The sequence below is a fragment of the Pteropus alecto genome, unplaced genomic scaffold, assembly GCF_000325575.1.
Source record: "Pteropus alecto unplaced genomic scaffold, ASM32557v1 scaffold125, whole genome shotgun sequence".
NCBI lineage: Eukaryota > Metazoa > Chordata > Mammalia > Chiroptera > Pteropodidae > Pteropus > Pteropus alecto.
Genome location: NW_006436888.1, coordinates 6,433,669 through 6,446,183, shown reverse-complemented (window position 1 = coordinate 6,446,183; position 12,515 = coordinate 6,433,669). Strand labels below are relative to the sequence as shown.

The window sequence follows — 12,515 nt, the reverse complement described above, 5'->3', positions numbered from 1 at the left end:
TGCTCGTTCTGGGGCTGGATGGGCCTCGCTGCCACGGGGTCCCCTTCCCTCACCCGTCGTTCGCCTTCCTGCTGCAGACATCAGAGCACACCGTCTCGTGCTGCAGAGAGAAGTGCCGGGAGCACCGTTAGTCTAGCTCAGGTTGGCCGACTGTGAACTGGCCTGTTCTTGTAAATAAAGTTTTATTGGCACTCAGCCATGCTCATTTATTTATGCACTGCCTGTGTCTGCTTTTGAGCCAAAAGGCAGAGTCACTGTTACTATCTGGCCTGTACAGAAAAAGTTCGCTGCCCCCTCCCCAGCTCAAGTAGGGTGTGTGTGTGTGTGTGTGTGTGTGTGTGTGTGCATGTGCGTGCATGCGTGGGGGTGTGTGTGCGTGTGTGTGCACGTGTGTGCATGTGCGTGCGTGCGTGCGTGTGTGCATGTGCACGCGCGCGCCCCGTACACTGGCCTGAGAGCTCCCGCCCTCTCTCCCTTCTCCCCCACCCCTTCCTCCTCCTCCACCTCAGTGACAAAACAGCCGACAAAGGGGCAGTGGCGCTTTGCTCCAAGAAGCAGTGACATGAACTCTCTCAGGAAGTGAATTTTCTCACCCTCCCAGACAGCTGACCTGTGTCCCCACTGGGACCTGCTCAAAGAAGTCACTGGGCACCAGCCGAGGGGCGGTGGCCAGACAGACGGGTCTGGGTGCTTCTGACTTTGAGACCTGCCTTGGACCAGCCTTCCCCCGGCTCAGAAATCTGCCCGAATGGAAGTTGGGGAGGCAGAAATGGGAGGCCACAGAGGACTGGCCAGTTCCGTCGTTGCCAGGACCACAAGGCTCTCCCCACCCCGCACGGCCCGGCAACCAGGCCCCGAGTCATGGGGTACCCCTCAGCAGGGCCGTGGGGGAGGCCCGGGGGCATCAGTGGCTCTCAGGAGTCGATGGGATTGTCCTGGGCGATCCAGGCTGTGAGGTCATGATACCCACAGATCTTTCCTGGACAGAGGGGGTCCCTGCTGCAAGGGGACACACTGGCTCTGTCCCAGCCTTGCAAATGTTTGACACAAGGGGTCCCAGCCCGTCTTGGAAGGAATGACTGTGCCTCAGAGAGTGAGGGTGACAAACGTGACCTGGCTGCTGAGATAAGGGGGTCTAGGGCCAAGTGGGTCACAGGGGAACATTCGTTCTGCCCAGAGCCAGCCTCCAGGGGGCCTGAAGACATTGTCTCGTGGGGTCTCTTCCCAGGAGAGGGAGGAGAGGGAGGCAGCTCCAGGTCAGCTGGGGGACCCGAGAGAGGCACAGCCCTCTGCACATCCCTCCCTCTTGCCGGCCCTGGGCCCCCGCGGGAGGACAGCTTTCCCTGTGGCTGTCCCTGCCCTCATCCCCCAGCAGGCACTCTGCCCTCGCTTCCTCAGTGGGAAATAGATATGCCAATTCCGGGGGGCGGGGAGGGGGGGAGGACCCGCTGCACCTCTTCATCTTGAGCACCTCAGTGCTCCTTAGAGCAGGTGACCTGCGAGATACTCCCAGCAGCCAGGCACTGACGGCCTCTGGCCCAGGCCCCTCTGCAGACGCTTACTTAGACCTCTTTAGCCAGGGGCCGGCCTTCCGCCTTGTCTGGAGGGTCCGAGGACCCCGTTCCCACTCCGGGGAGCCAGGAGTCCCTTCTGCAGGCCAGCAAGCAAGGCTGGGGACGTCAAGGCGGCCTGTCGTTTCCCCTTGTCCAAGGTGGGCACCGAGGACAGAAATGGCAGGGGTGGTCTGAGCCCTGTCAGCCCCCTCTCCGGCCCCCTCCTCCCTAGATGCAGCCCCCCGGTACTGCCTTGGGGAGGATAGCATGGGTACAGGGAGCCCTCTTTACCCCGTGGCCCCATCCCCACTTCCAGGAGCCGAGAGACAGTGAAGCCAGTGCGGGGGCGGGGTGTTCGGAGTCAGACGTCCTCCCCAGATGGGCTGCTGGTTCGCGAGCAGCCCAATGTTGGCTTCCGGTTGAAGGAAAACGAGGTGGCCGTCCAAGTGTTGGTCCAGACTTACCTGGGGATGGAGGTGATTGTCTCCGTGCCCACCCGAGTCGAGGCCAGCCCAGCGGTCCTGAGGAGAGTGTCGCCGGCCGCACCCGTACAGGCAGATGTGGGGCGTGGGACCTGCCGGGGAGGTTGCTGCCCTCTCAGGGGCGACTGAGCCAGGGCCCCCCGAGGCCGAGCATGCTCCAGACCTCGAGTGAAGCTCGCGGCTGGCTTGGCCAGTTGGAGGCGGCTGTGCTGGGAGACGGGGGAGGAGCTGGGAGCGGGCAGCTCGAACAGCTCTGCTGCCTGTCGGGGCTTCGCCTTCCCTCCAAGCAGGGGCCGCGGGAAGTCAGCTCCCCCTTGCTTTGACCAGGGAAGATGCCCCCTGCATGGGCCAATTTCAGGATCCATGCCAACTTGGCTCCTGCACCCGACCCAGTGGAGCTTCACGCCCGGCCCCGAAGTCCACCTCTCCCTGCGGACTGCCGGGCGGGCAGCCTCTCCCTTATGACAGCGTGGCCTTGGAGACAGAGCAGGGCTTCCTTCTGTGCCAAGGCTCTGGCCTCCCCCGCGGCAGGTGTGATGGGAGCGCAGAGGCCAGGCTGCTGGGACGCGTCTGTGGTCAGCCTGTTCCAGCAAACCCCGCGTTCCTCATGAGCACCCTCCCCGTCTCCCCGCACCCCTGCTCACCCGGCCTCCTGTTTCTCTTTCCATCCATCAGGCAGCTCTGACCGCTTCGCCACGTGCAGAGGCCACCGAGCAACCTTCCTTCCAGTCCTGCCTGGGCCCGATCGGAAGCCTGGAGAAGAGGCCCCGCGATTGATGCCTTTGCCCCGGGAGTCGGCGACACGGTGAGACGGAAGGCGAACATGGGTCAGAAGGTCACCGGAGGGATCAAGACGGTGGACATGCGGGACCCCACGTACCGGCCCTTGAAGCAGGAGCTCCAGGGCCTGGACTACTGCAAGCCCACCCGCCTGGACCTGCTGCTGGACATGCCCCCCGTGTCCTACGACGTCCAGCTGCTCCACTCCTGGAACAACAATGACCGCTCGCTCAACGTCTTCGTGAAGGAGGACGACAAGCTGATCTTTCACCGGCATCCGGTGGCCCAGAGCACGGACGCCATCAGGGGCAAGGTCGGGTACACGCGGGGGCTGCACGTGTGGCAGATCACGTGGGCCATGCGGCAGCGGGGCACGCACGCCGTGGTGGGGGTGGCGACGGCCGACGCCCCGCTGCACTCCGTAGGGTACACGACCCTCGTGGGGAACAACCACGAGTCCTGGGGCTGGGACTTGGGGCGCAACCGGCTCTACCACGATGGCAAAAACCAGCCGAGCAAAACGTACCCGGCTTTTCTGGAGCCGGATGAGACGTTCATTGTCCCCGACTCCTTCCTGGTGGCCCTGGACATGGACGATGGGACCCTGAGCTTCATCGTGGACGGACAGTACATGGGAGTGGCTTTTCGGGGACTCAAGGGCAAAAAACTGTATCCTGTCGTGAGCGCCGTCTGGGGCCACTGCGAGATCCGCATGCGCTACCTGAACGGGCTCGACCGTAAGTGTCCTCTGCGCGGTCCAAGGTGGCACTGTCCCCAGGCTCCCTGTGTCCCTGGGGTCCTGGCTGGGCCCGGCCAGAAGTTCACGCAGTCGTTGGAATTAAAATGTCTCTGAGTAGACAGCCCAGCATATTCGGATCCTCGGTGGGGACGCTGGCCTGCCTCTGGCTAAATGAATTCCGGCTGGAGTCTGGGAGCACCGCACAGTGAATGATCGAGGGATAGGTGGATGGATGGAGAGATGGGTGTCGGGAGGGTAGGTGGTGAATGAATGAATGAACGAATGAATGAGCCGAGGCATGGGCTTTGAGCAGATGTGCTTTGTTTCTGGTTGACCTGCCTTTAGCTTTGCTCTGCAGGTGACCAAATCCTAGCACAGTAGCCGGCGTGTCGTTGAGCTGGGGTTGGCGGCTTTGGGGGTGCTGGGTCCTCTCGCATAACCGAAAGCCAGCGCCCTCCCTCAGTCATTAGACTGGCGTACGGTTTCTCTCTTGGTGCCGGAGGCTTCTGAGTGGGCTCCTCTGGGACACGGTTCCCTGAAAGGGGCTTGTCAGTCATGGTGTCAGGAGGCCTTGAGAGAGAAGCAGACTGGGTAGGCAGCAGTTTCCACCTGTCCCAAGGTGAAAGGAGTGGCCTCTCTCAGCCCGTGTGTGGACATAAGGTTCCTGGGACGGCACCATCTGTGTGTGGGCACGGGAGGGCTTTACGGCTGGCTGGCTGGGAGCCCATGTTGGCGGGACGTCCTGGCACTCTGCGACTGTCCACCCCATGTCTGGCCCTCACTCTTTCATGGGTTCTTTCCACCATCTGCAAATTCCACCTTGAAAAGGTGCTGGGCCAGAAGGGTTCACCCACCGATATGCTGACCACCTTTGTGGGGCAGCTTTGGCCTGGCACCCCGAGATCTAACCCTCCCCGCCAAAGGCCAGACTGTGGGTGAGGCCCCTGCCGGGGTTCAGTAGCACAGATGCTCAGCCCAGATCTTGCGGTCTCCAAGCCTTCGGAGTCAAGGGGAGCAGGGAACGTGCATGGCAGTGGGTTGTCGAGAACCGCCCCGTGAGCCGGACCCTGGATGGAGCCTGGGAATGCCCATGACCTGAGCCCACCTCAGACACTCAGTGAATGATGAGGGTCCCCTCCCTCCGCATCAGACATCGCTTCTCGCCTTCCCCAGGCCTGGTCAGACACGGGTGGGCCCCGCTCTGCATGGCACTGGCTTTAGGGGAACCAGATGGGAGGACCGTGAGGGCAGTCAGCACCCTCAGTGTTCCACACATGCAGAGGGTGGAGGAGGCGCCACACATTAGAGCCGCTGGCCTCAGCCTGCTTACTGACACCTGGGTTCTACGTGAAGAGAGCATCTCATGTCCTGGACGGGTCACTCTGGCTGCTGTATGGAAATGGACGGTTGCGGAAGAGTGGCCACCGGGAGGCCAGGGAGGAGCTATGACAGCTGTCCAGCGGAGAGATGATGGCTCGGGCCAGGGCGGGGAAGTCAAATGTGAGATGCTCACTCAGCACTTCCTGGTGACTCTGCAAGTCTAGAGAGAGACAGGGTCTGGGACAGTGGTCAGTGGGGACGTCACCCAGGGCTGGACGGTGTTTAGACTCGTGTCCCCTGGATGAGATCACCTAGGGACCAAGGCCGAGCCCCGGGGTGCGTCAGTGCCTAGAGGCCAGGTGGATGAGAAGGAGAGGACGCAGAGTGGCCGTGAGGCTGGAGGGGACAGTGACGTCCTGCACACTAGGCCAAGAAAGGACTTCGAGAAGGACAGAGGGTTACCAGGTCGAGTACGCTGATGGCCGAGAATGGTCCATCAGCTCTGGCAACCAGGCGATCACTGGCGACCTTGACGAGTTGTCTGGGTGGGGCGCTGGTTTAGAGAGGGTGTTCGCTTCCTGGGGTGGCTGGAACAAATGACCACTAGCTGAGCGGCTTAAAACGGCAGAAATGTGTTCTCTCTCGGTTCTGGAGGCCAGAAGCCTGGCATCGAGGTTCTGGCGGGGCGGTTCCGTCTGAGGGCGCCGGGGAGGATCCGCCCCGCGCTGCCTCCTGGCTCCTGCTGGTTGCCGGCAGTCCTTGGCTTGTAGACATTCTCGGCCTCCACCGTCACGTGGGCTTCTCTGTGTCTCTCCTCTTCTTACAAGGACACCAGCCGTTGGATTCAGGGCCACCCTACTCTGGGAGGATCTCATCTTAACTAATTACATCTGTAACCCTATTGGAAATAGGGTCACATTCTGAGGTTCCAGAGGGTCCTCAATTGGGGGTGGGGAGGGGCACCATTCTACCCCCCATAGATGTAGAGACAGTGACTATAGACCATTCCCACAAGACCTGCCGCTCCTCATGACAATGCTTAGGGGAGAGACAAATCTGCCCAGCGGCTCAGACGGTGGGGTGCCTGCCAGGTGAGGTCAAAGGGGGCCTCAGGAGGGTTTGCTTTACCTTCCAAGGCAGCTTGGAAAGAGGAATGTCACAGCGAGACCAAGTGTGGGGTCCACCCAGGGAGCAGGCAGGACAGGCGGGAACTCTGTCCAGGCCGAGCTAGATACGCCTTGTCCGTGTCAGGCCTGGACTGGGCTCTGCTTTCACAATCTTGGAGGTGGTTCTGATCCGTGACTGCTCCCGGGGACATCTGGGAAGCCAACTGCACCCTTCTTCCCCACCCCACCCGACCCTGGCCACCAGGTCCTGATCTCAATAGGGAACCGCTGTGCACAGAGCCAGTTAGCCAAGGTCACCCAGCCTGGGCACCCTCCCTGGTTGCTGAGCGGGCTCTGTGTTCTCCCAGCCCGCACACCAGGCAGACCCTCCCCATCAGAGTCCCTTCCCTGTATGGGGCCAAAGGCCAGGAGTTGTCAGTGTGTCCCTGTGTGACCTCCCCATATCCGACCAGCTATGACCACAGGCTCCTCCTCCAGCCTTGAGACCTGGGGCTAAGGCTGCAACCCCAGGGGCTGCTGTGTCACCCGGATGTTTCCTGGGTTAGAGGGATGGAGTGGCCATCGCAGTGGGGAGAAGGGGCCCAGCTTGTGCCCCAGGCCTGCCTGCCGCTCTCCCCGGAGATGCAGAAGGAAGAGGCCTATTTTCAGGCAGCAGACAGGCCATCACCCAAGGGAGAGTCTGTGACCCGTGGGTCCTCTCAGCCCTCCCCGGGAGCAGGCATCTCCACTAAGAAAGCATTTTCCCTGCCATCTGGAATTTTCAAATTCTCCCTTTTATGGCTCCCAGATAAGTTTGGTGCAGTTGTCATGATTGTGAGTTCAAGAAAGGCTCCGTCAGTTCTTTTCCTCAGGAGCCTTTCGACTTGGTGACCTCCTCCTGTGTCCGTCCGGGGTGCCTCACCCGATGATGGCCCCTCCCTGCACCTCCATTTCAGCTGGGCTCTGGGGCAGAGAGACCACTTGAGAGGAAGAGGTTGTTCCAGACCCCATGCCCCCCAAAAGGCTAGTCATACAGGGACAACAAACTCTCAAGAGTTGGGGGGACAAGGGACCAAGGGTGCCTGCATTACCCAGCCAGGTGTTAGGTGTCCCTCCCTGGATGGCAAAGGGAGGGACAAGGGGTTGGAGTTTTGCCGCTTTTTCGTAAGAACCGCTTCGCGTAACGGGAACTGCACACGAATCCCAGGGTGGCCGTCGCCACACAACCCTCCAGAGTCCGTTCACGGAGCACGGGCACCGCCAGCTGCTTGCAGAGTCAGCACGAGGCCCGTCACAGGAGCGGCGCCGGCGAGGGGGGGGACGTCGCCGAATCCGCAGCACTTCCTGCCGTGAGACACTGGTCCTCGACTCACAGACCCGACGTTTCTTCTTCATTCCGCTCCCGGACTGGACGCGGCGCCGGGCTCCGGGGCCTGAGTCATGCTGTGGTCTCGCAGAGAGCTCGGCGAGCCGCGGGCCGGGGTGCTGGCGCGTGCCCGTTCGAATAGGCCAGGCGATCGTTCCTTCTAGAAAAGCTGGACTTGGCGCACGGACTCGACCAGTTCCTCAACTTTCCGCTCCCATAAATAGCACCTGATTCACTTCCTGATTCCTGCCGTGCACGCTGGCTCCACCCCCCTCTCATTCATATAAACTCTGCGAACCAGCGAGGGGGCCCCTCAGCTTCCTGGAGATGGCAGAGCAGCGGGAGTCGTCCATAAGCCCTGCTTTCTCTGTCTGGGAACCTCCTCCGTGGAATTTCAGGGGGCACCTCGCTTGGCGGATGGAATGGGATGCAGAGCCTGCAGCCCCCGATCAGAAGTATCGGGGTGGGGAGAGGCCTCCTTGGGTCCTGTGAGTGACCAACGGAAACCCGTGGGCCAGACGTTTTCCGTGGCACGGCGCCCGCGTCCGTCCGTGCCAGGCGCATGCGGCCTGCCCAGCCTTTGACGCGCAGTCAGACCACGGCCTGTGCATCATCATTTGGCTCCTACCAGATCGGCGGGAGGGAACCTGTTTGTGTACTCGAGGCCCCCGGGAATAGGCCCCTACATGGGATGTCTGGGGGACCGGTCGTATTTTCGGCTCGTCACGCGTCACCGCAGCTGTCAGCTGCCACTCCTGCAGCCCTTCTTGGAAGGTCTCACGTGTCCTAAAGACATGTCCCTTCTGGCTGCATGAGCTTTCCCTAACTGGGTTATACAGTGTGGTCCAAAGACGGTCAGGCAGAGGCGGCTCCGCCACGCCACACGGCTGCTCTCAGCGCGTGTGGCATGGGTGGCCCCTTTGGGTCAACCGCAGAGGGCTACCGGAGCTTCCTCTTCGTGTTGGCGTAGAAAGAGCCGGACCTTGGAATTGAACGGACCCGGGCGTATATCCACGGCCTAGCCCCTCGGCTCTCAGACCTCGGACCCCAGCTCCCACCTCCCCAAGCCCGTTTCCCCATCTGCAGGTTGGGGGCCACAGTCCCCACCAGGCACAGGACAGGTGCTCCACCAGCCGCAGCTGCTAGTGGGGCTGTGACTTAAGCACCGAAACGGGGGAGCCGGACCTTGGCTGTTTAGAAACGTTTCTTCAGGAGGGCATCCATGAGCCGACCCGAATCCCGTCAGGCCTAGAGGGCCTGAGGCAGCTCCCTCTCAGCCCACCCTCTGCAGTCCGGCCGGGCGCCCTGGATGCTTCCTCAGAGCCTTCGGCCTCCAGGGGAAGCCCCCTCCGCCTCCCAGCGAGGGCTGAGCCCCATCCTTGAGGGAGGAGGGGCTGTGGGAATGGAAGAGAGTCCCTGAGTGGAGGAGAGGAAGCAGGGCAACCCCTTCCCCCCTCACCCCAGTCCCACAGAAGGGCCATCGCCTTCAGGATCTCACTTCGGCCTCCAGGGGAAGCCCCCTCCGCCTCCCAGGGAGGGCTGAGCCCCATCCTCGAGGGAGGAGGGGCTATGGGAATGGAGGAGAGTCCCTGAGTGGAGGAGAGGAAGCAGGGTGACCCTGGTCCCACAGAAGGGCCATCGCCTTCAGGATCTCCGCTGGACGGGACTTTGGGGTGTATCTGGTCTGACTTCTCACCTTACAGGTGGGGAAACTGAGGCCCAGGCAGATCTGCGCAGGGCAGAAGTGAGGAGCCAGACCTGGCGTCACCCCAGGCGGACGCTTCCTGGCGGGGGAGACCCCGGCCCTGCGGGCAGGCAGGGGGAGACACGCGCCCGGTGCCAGAACTTTCCGCGGAAGGCGCTGTCCTCTTCCGTCCCTGCTGTGACGGGAGCCGTCGGTCGTTGGCGTTCTTTTAAAGTCTGAAATTTCGCTACTCAGTGCGCTGTCAAGCCTGAGATTCGTCCTTTAAAAAAAATAACAACAGGTTTGTCAAGATAGACAACACATGCCACACGACTCGAGATTTAGCGTCCAATTCAGTGGCCTCTGCTATAGCCACAGTCGTGCGGCCATCACGACGAGCGAGTCAGAAGGAAAGCCACACTTCCGCATGTCCCCTGCACCCCACACTTCCGCACGCCCCCCCGCACCCCCCGCGGTAGGATTTGGTCTTCGACGATTGAGTTTTTTAATGTTATTTTTAGTATTCTGAGACACAGTCAGTAGTATGGGTGGAATGGGGTCTCAAGGGAAATGCTGGGATTCTTCTTAGTTTTGGGGTCTGACCTTTGTTTCGCTCACAAAAGGCTTTCGGAGTCAAAGGGAGACCGTGGGCGAAGCCACAGATCCGCTCATGTCAGCTCCTTCCGTGTCCGGAACAGCGCGGGGTGACCCTGAGCGGCTGTAGGTGTGCTCATCTGTACCTGGTTTTAGGGAAGGGAGCAGGGAGACGTCTGCCCCGGGAGGCAGGGTGAGCTGGGCCTCTGGGCTGCGGAGGGAAAGACATCAAGACTCTTAGAACTGAGAGTTTATCTGAGATGCAGCTGCACTGAGCGGGGAGACGGGCCCAGGACGTCCGCGGACACAAAGACACAGGCGCCCCGCAGGCTGCGGCTAGAAGCCCCTCTCAAACCAGGTGCTGAGTCACCTCCGCCGTGAGCTGGGCCCAGACTGCTTGGACCCGGACCCCAGCCCGCAACCCTGCACGTCAGGCGCCCCCTCTGCACCCCCTCCACTGCCCCGGGAGGCAGGGTGAGCTGGGCCTCTGGGCCGCGGAGGGAAAGACATCAAGACTCCTCTGCACCCCCTCCCCTATAAAATAAAGATGAGAAGAGAACCCGCAAGCAGTTGAGTTAGCACAGAATGATCTTTCTGGAACCTTGTGTGGGGTCTGGCTCGGGGTGCCTGCTGGGGTGAGCTGGCTCTGTGGTGCCCCAGGCGACGCTCGCTGAAGGCTGCAGCTCGTCCGGCGGGTAAGAGCAGGGACAGCCTGGGTTGAAATCCTAGCTTCGTCTCTCCCCAGCAGTGCGACCCTGGATCCCTGGGAGTTATTTGGACTCTCCATCCCTCAGTAGAACGGGGATGATGACGGTGGTCTCTGCCTGTGACTATGAAATCTCGGTCCACCTCGAGGATTAAACGCACTAGCGTTGGTAGAGAGCTTATGAAGGTGCCTGGCCCAGAGTGAGTTCTCTGTGTCAGCTCTTCATAATTCATTTAAAATGCATAAAGATTTCATTCTTGACGACCTGTGTTTGAAAACCAGTATTAATGACGCCTTCGCTGCTGTTCGTACTGTTTGCTGTGGAACCGTCCGGAGCCCTGCTAACCTGGTTCTCTCTCTCTCGTCCCCAGCTGAGCCCCTGCCGCTCATGGACCTCTGCCGCCGCTCCGTGCGCCTGGCCCTGGGAAAGGAGCGGCTGGGCGAGATCCACACGCTGCCGCTGCCCGCCTCCCTCAAGGCCTACCTCCTCTACCAGTGACGCGCTGCCCGGGACGGCCAGCACCACAGCCCGCCCACCACGTCACCGCCACACCCCGGGCCGTGGCCCGGCGTCCGAGGCCGCGGGACGCAGGCCCTGCTCCCCTCCGCCGTTCCCGGCTGCCTTGCGGGACACAGACAGGACAGCCCTGGACACGGGCTCCTCCGTCCCCCTTCCCGACGTCGGCGGGAGCGTCCTGCATGCCACGTCACCTCCCCTCCTTGGGGAAAGACACGGAATAAACTTTTAGGACACGCGGCGCTGAGCTCCGACCTGCTCTGCCCTCGGGGTGCCATGGCTGCCCCGCAGCTGCCGGGAGGGGCCGCGGCACCGAGGACAGATACCGGGGGTGCTACGAGGTGCTGGCACGAGGAGCCGCGCCTCGGAGACGAAGCTCAGGACGTCGAAACGCGCCCCGGACGCCGAGGCGGGAGCCGGGCCCGGGAGCGCCCCGCGGCCGGCACCCCCTTCCCCTGTATTTATTCTTTTAACAATAACAAAAGCCATTTATTTATTCCATTTAGAGAGGGACCTTGTTCCGGTCGCCTCTCCGGAGTGTTCTGTTGCTTTCGCTTCCCCAGCACGTGTGCCTCACCCGCCCTCCCTGGGCCGTGTCCGGCGCGTCCCCACGTGGGCACAGCTGTCTTTGTGTGGGTCCTTCGACCCACAGTGTTTCCTGGGGGATCTGCTCCGAGCTCCCGAGCAGGCCCCTCGGGGAGCTCCAGCCTCGCGGGGAGAGTCTGGGGACTCGCGGCTACACGGCTGTGGCAGCTCCCACGACTCCACATCCTTATTCACACTTGGGCTCGTCCGTCTTTGCACATGGTTCTATGTCTTCAGTCTTCCATGGGTTTTTAGGTTATGGGTTTGGTCTTGCTTTTGGCTTCTTAACCAAAATTTCCCACGTGCCTCTTCAGAAGCTCTGGCTCTCCAGGGGACCACCAAACCAAGGCAGGAAGGATGAGAGGGTCTCCGCCCCCTGCCGAGCCAAGGGCAGGGCGGGCCGGGGGAGCCCAGAGCGAAGTCCACGCGGGTCTCCGCTTAGCGCCCAGTTCATCGCAACCCCCCAGAGCCAGAGGGGCAGGGCAGGGTGGGGCGGGGCAGGGCGACGAGCAGGAGAGGGGGGACGCCCCCTCTCTGCCACAGCTCCCCCACGTAGCAGACCCCTGCTCCCTGCCACCACATCTGCCGTTTATCTTAAAGTCAACTTCCTCAGAGTCTGACTTCAGTTCATTTCTGTACAGGTACAATAGATGACTTTATTTGTTTAAAATGTTTAATATATATGCATATATATTTGTCCGTAAGAATTATGTTTTAAACAGCTGCTGTAGGGTACCTTTAAGGAAAAAAAAAAAAAGTCTTCCAGTGGAGTATATTTTTGAAAGCACAAAAGCGGTGCCAAGGCTCGGTGAGGAACGTAAATTACCCCGATTACCGCGAGGTGTGTGTGTGTGTGTGCGCGTTTCAGGCGGGGGACCCGACCTGTGAGATCTGAGTGGATTTTCCTCACTCCTGTGTCAGGGCGGGTCATGTTCCGATGAATTCTGCACCTGAGATGAGAGAGTTTCCCTCATAGCTCCAGCCTCTTTGCCTTGACCCAGCGCCTTCCGAAGACGCTGGATGAGTCACCGGGCTCTTTCGTCATTCTGCGCACCTCCTGCGCCCCCAGCTCCCCAGACCCGT

The 12,515-nt window shown here is 61.2% G+C and overlaps 1 protein-coding gene across 1 annotated transcript in view; it reads left to right on the top strand.

Moving 5' to 3' along the window:
• The window catches only part of SPSB1 (splA/ryanodine receptor domain and SOCS box containing 1), a 50,847-nt gene extending 38,606 nt beyond the window's left edge, over positions 1-12,241 (top strand). Inside the window, exons 2-3 of the mRNA XM_006914383.3 lie at positions 2,711-3,552; positions 10,702-12,241. Coding sequence (XP_006914445.1) covers positions 2,859-3,552; positions 10,702-10,829 — 822 coding nt within the window. The 5' untranslated portion in view covers positions 2,711-2,858 and the 3' untranslated portion in view covers positions 10,830-12,241. The remainder of the gene's footprint in view (positions 1-2,710; positions 3,553-10,701) is intronic.
• Positions 12,242-12,515: the final 274 nt, after the last annotated feature.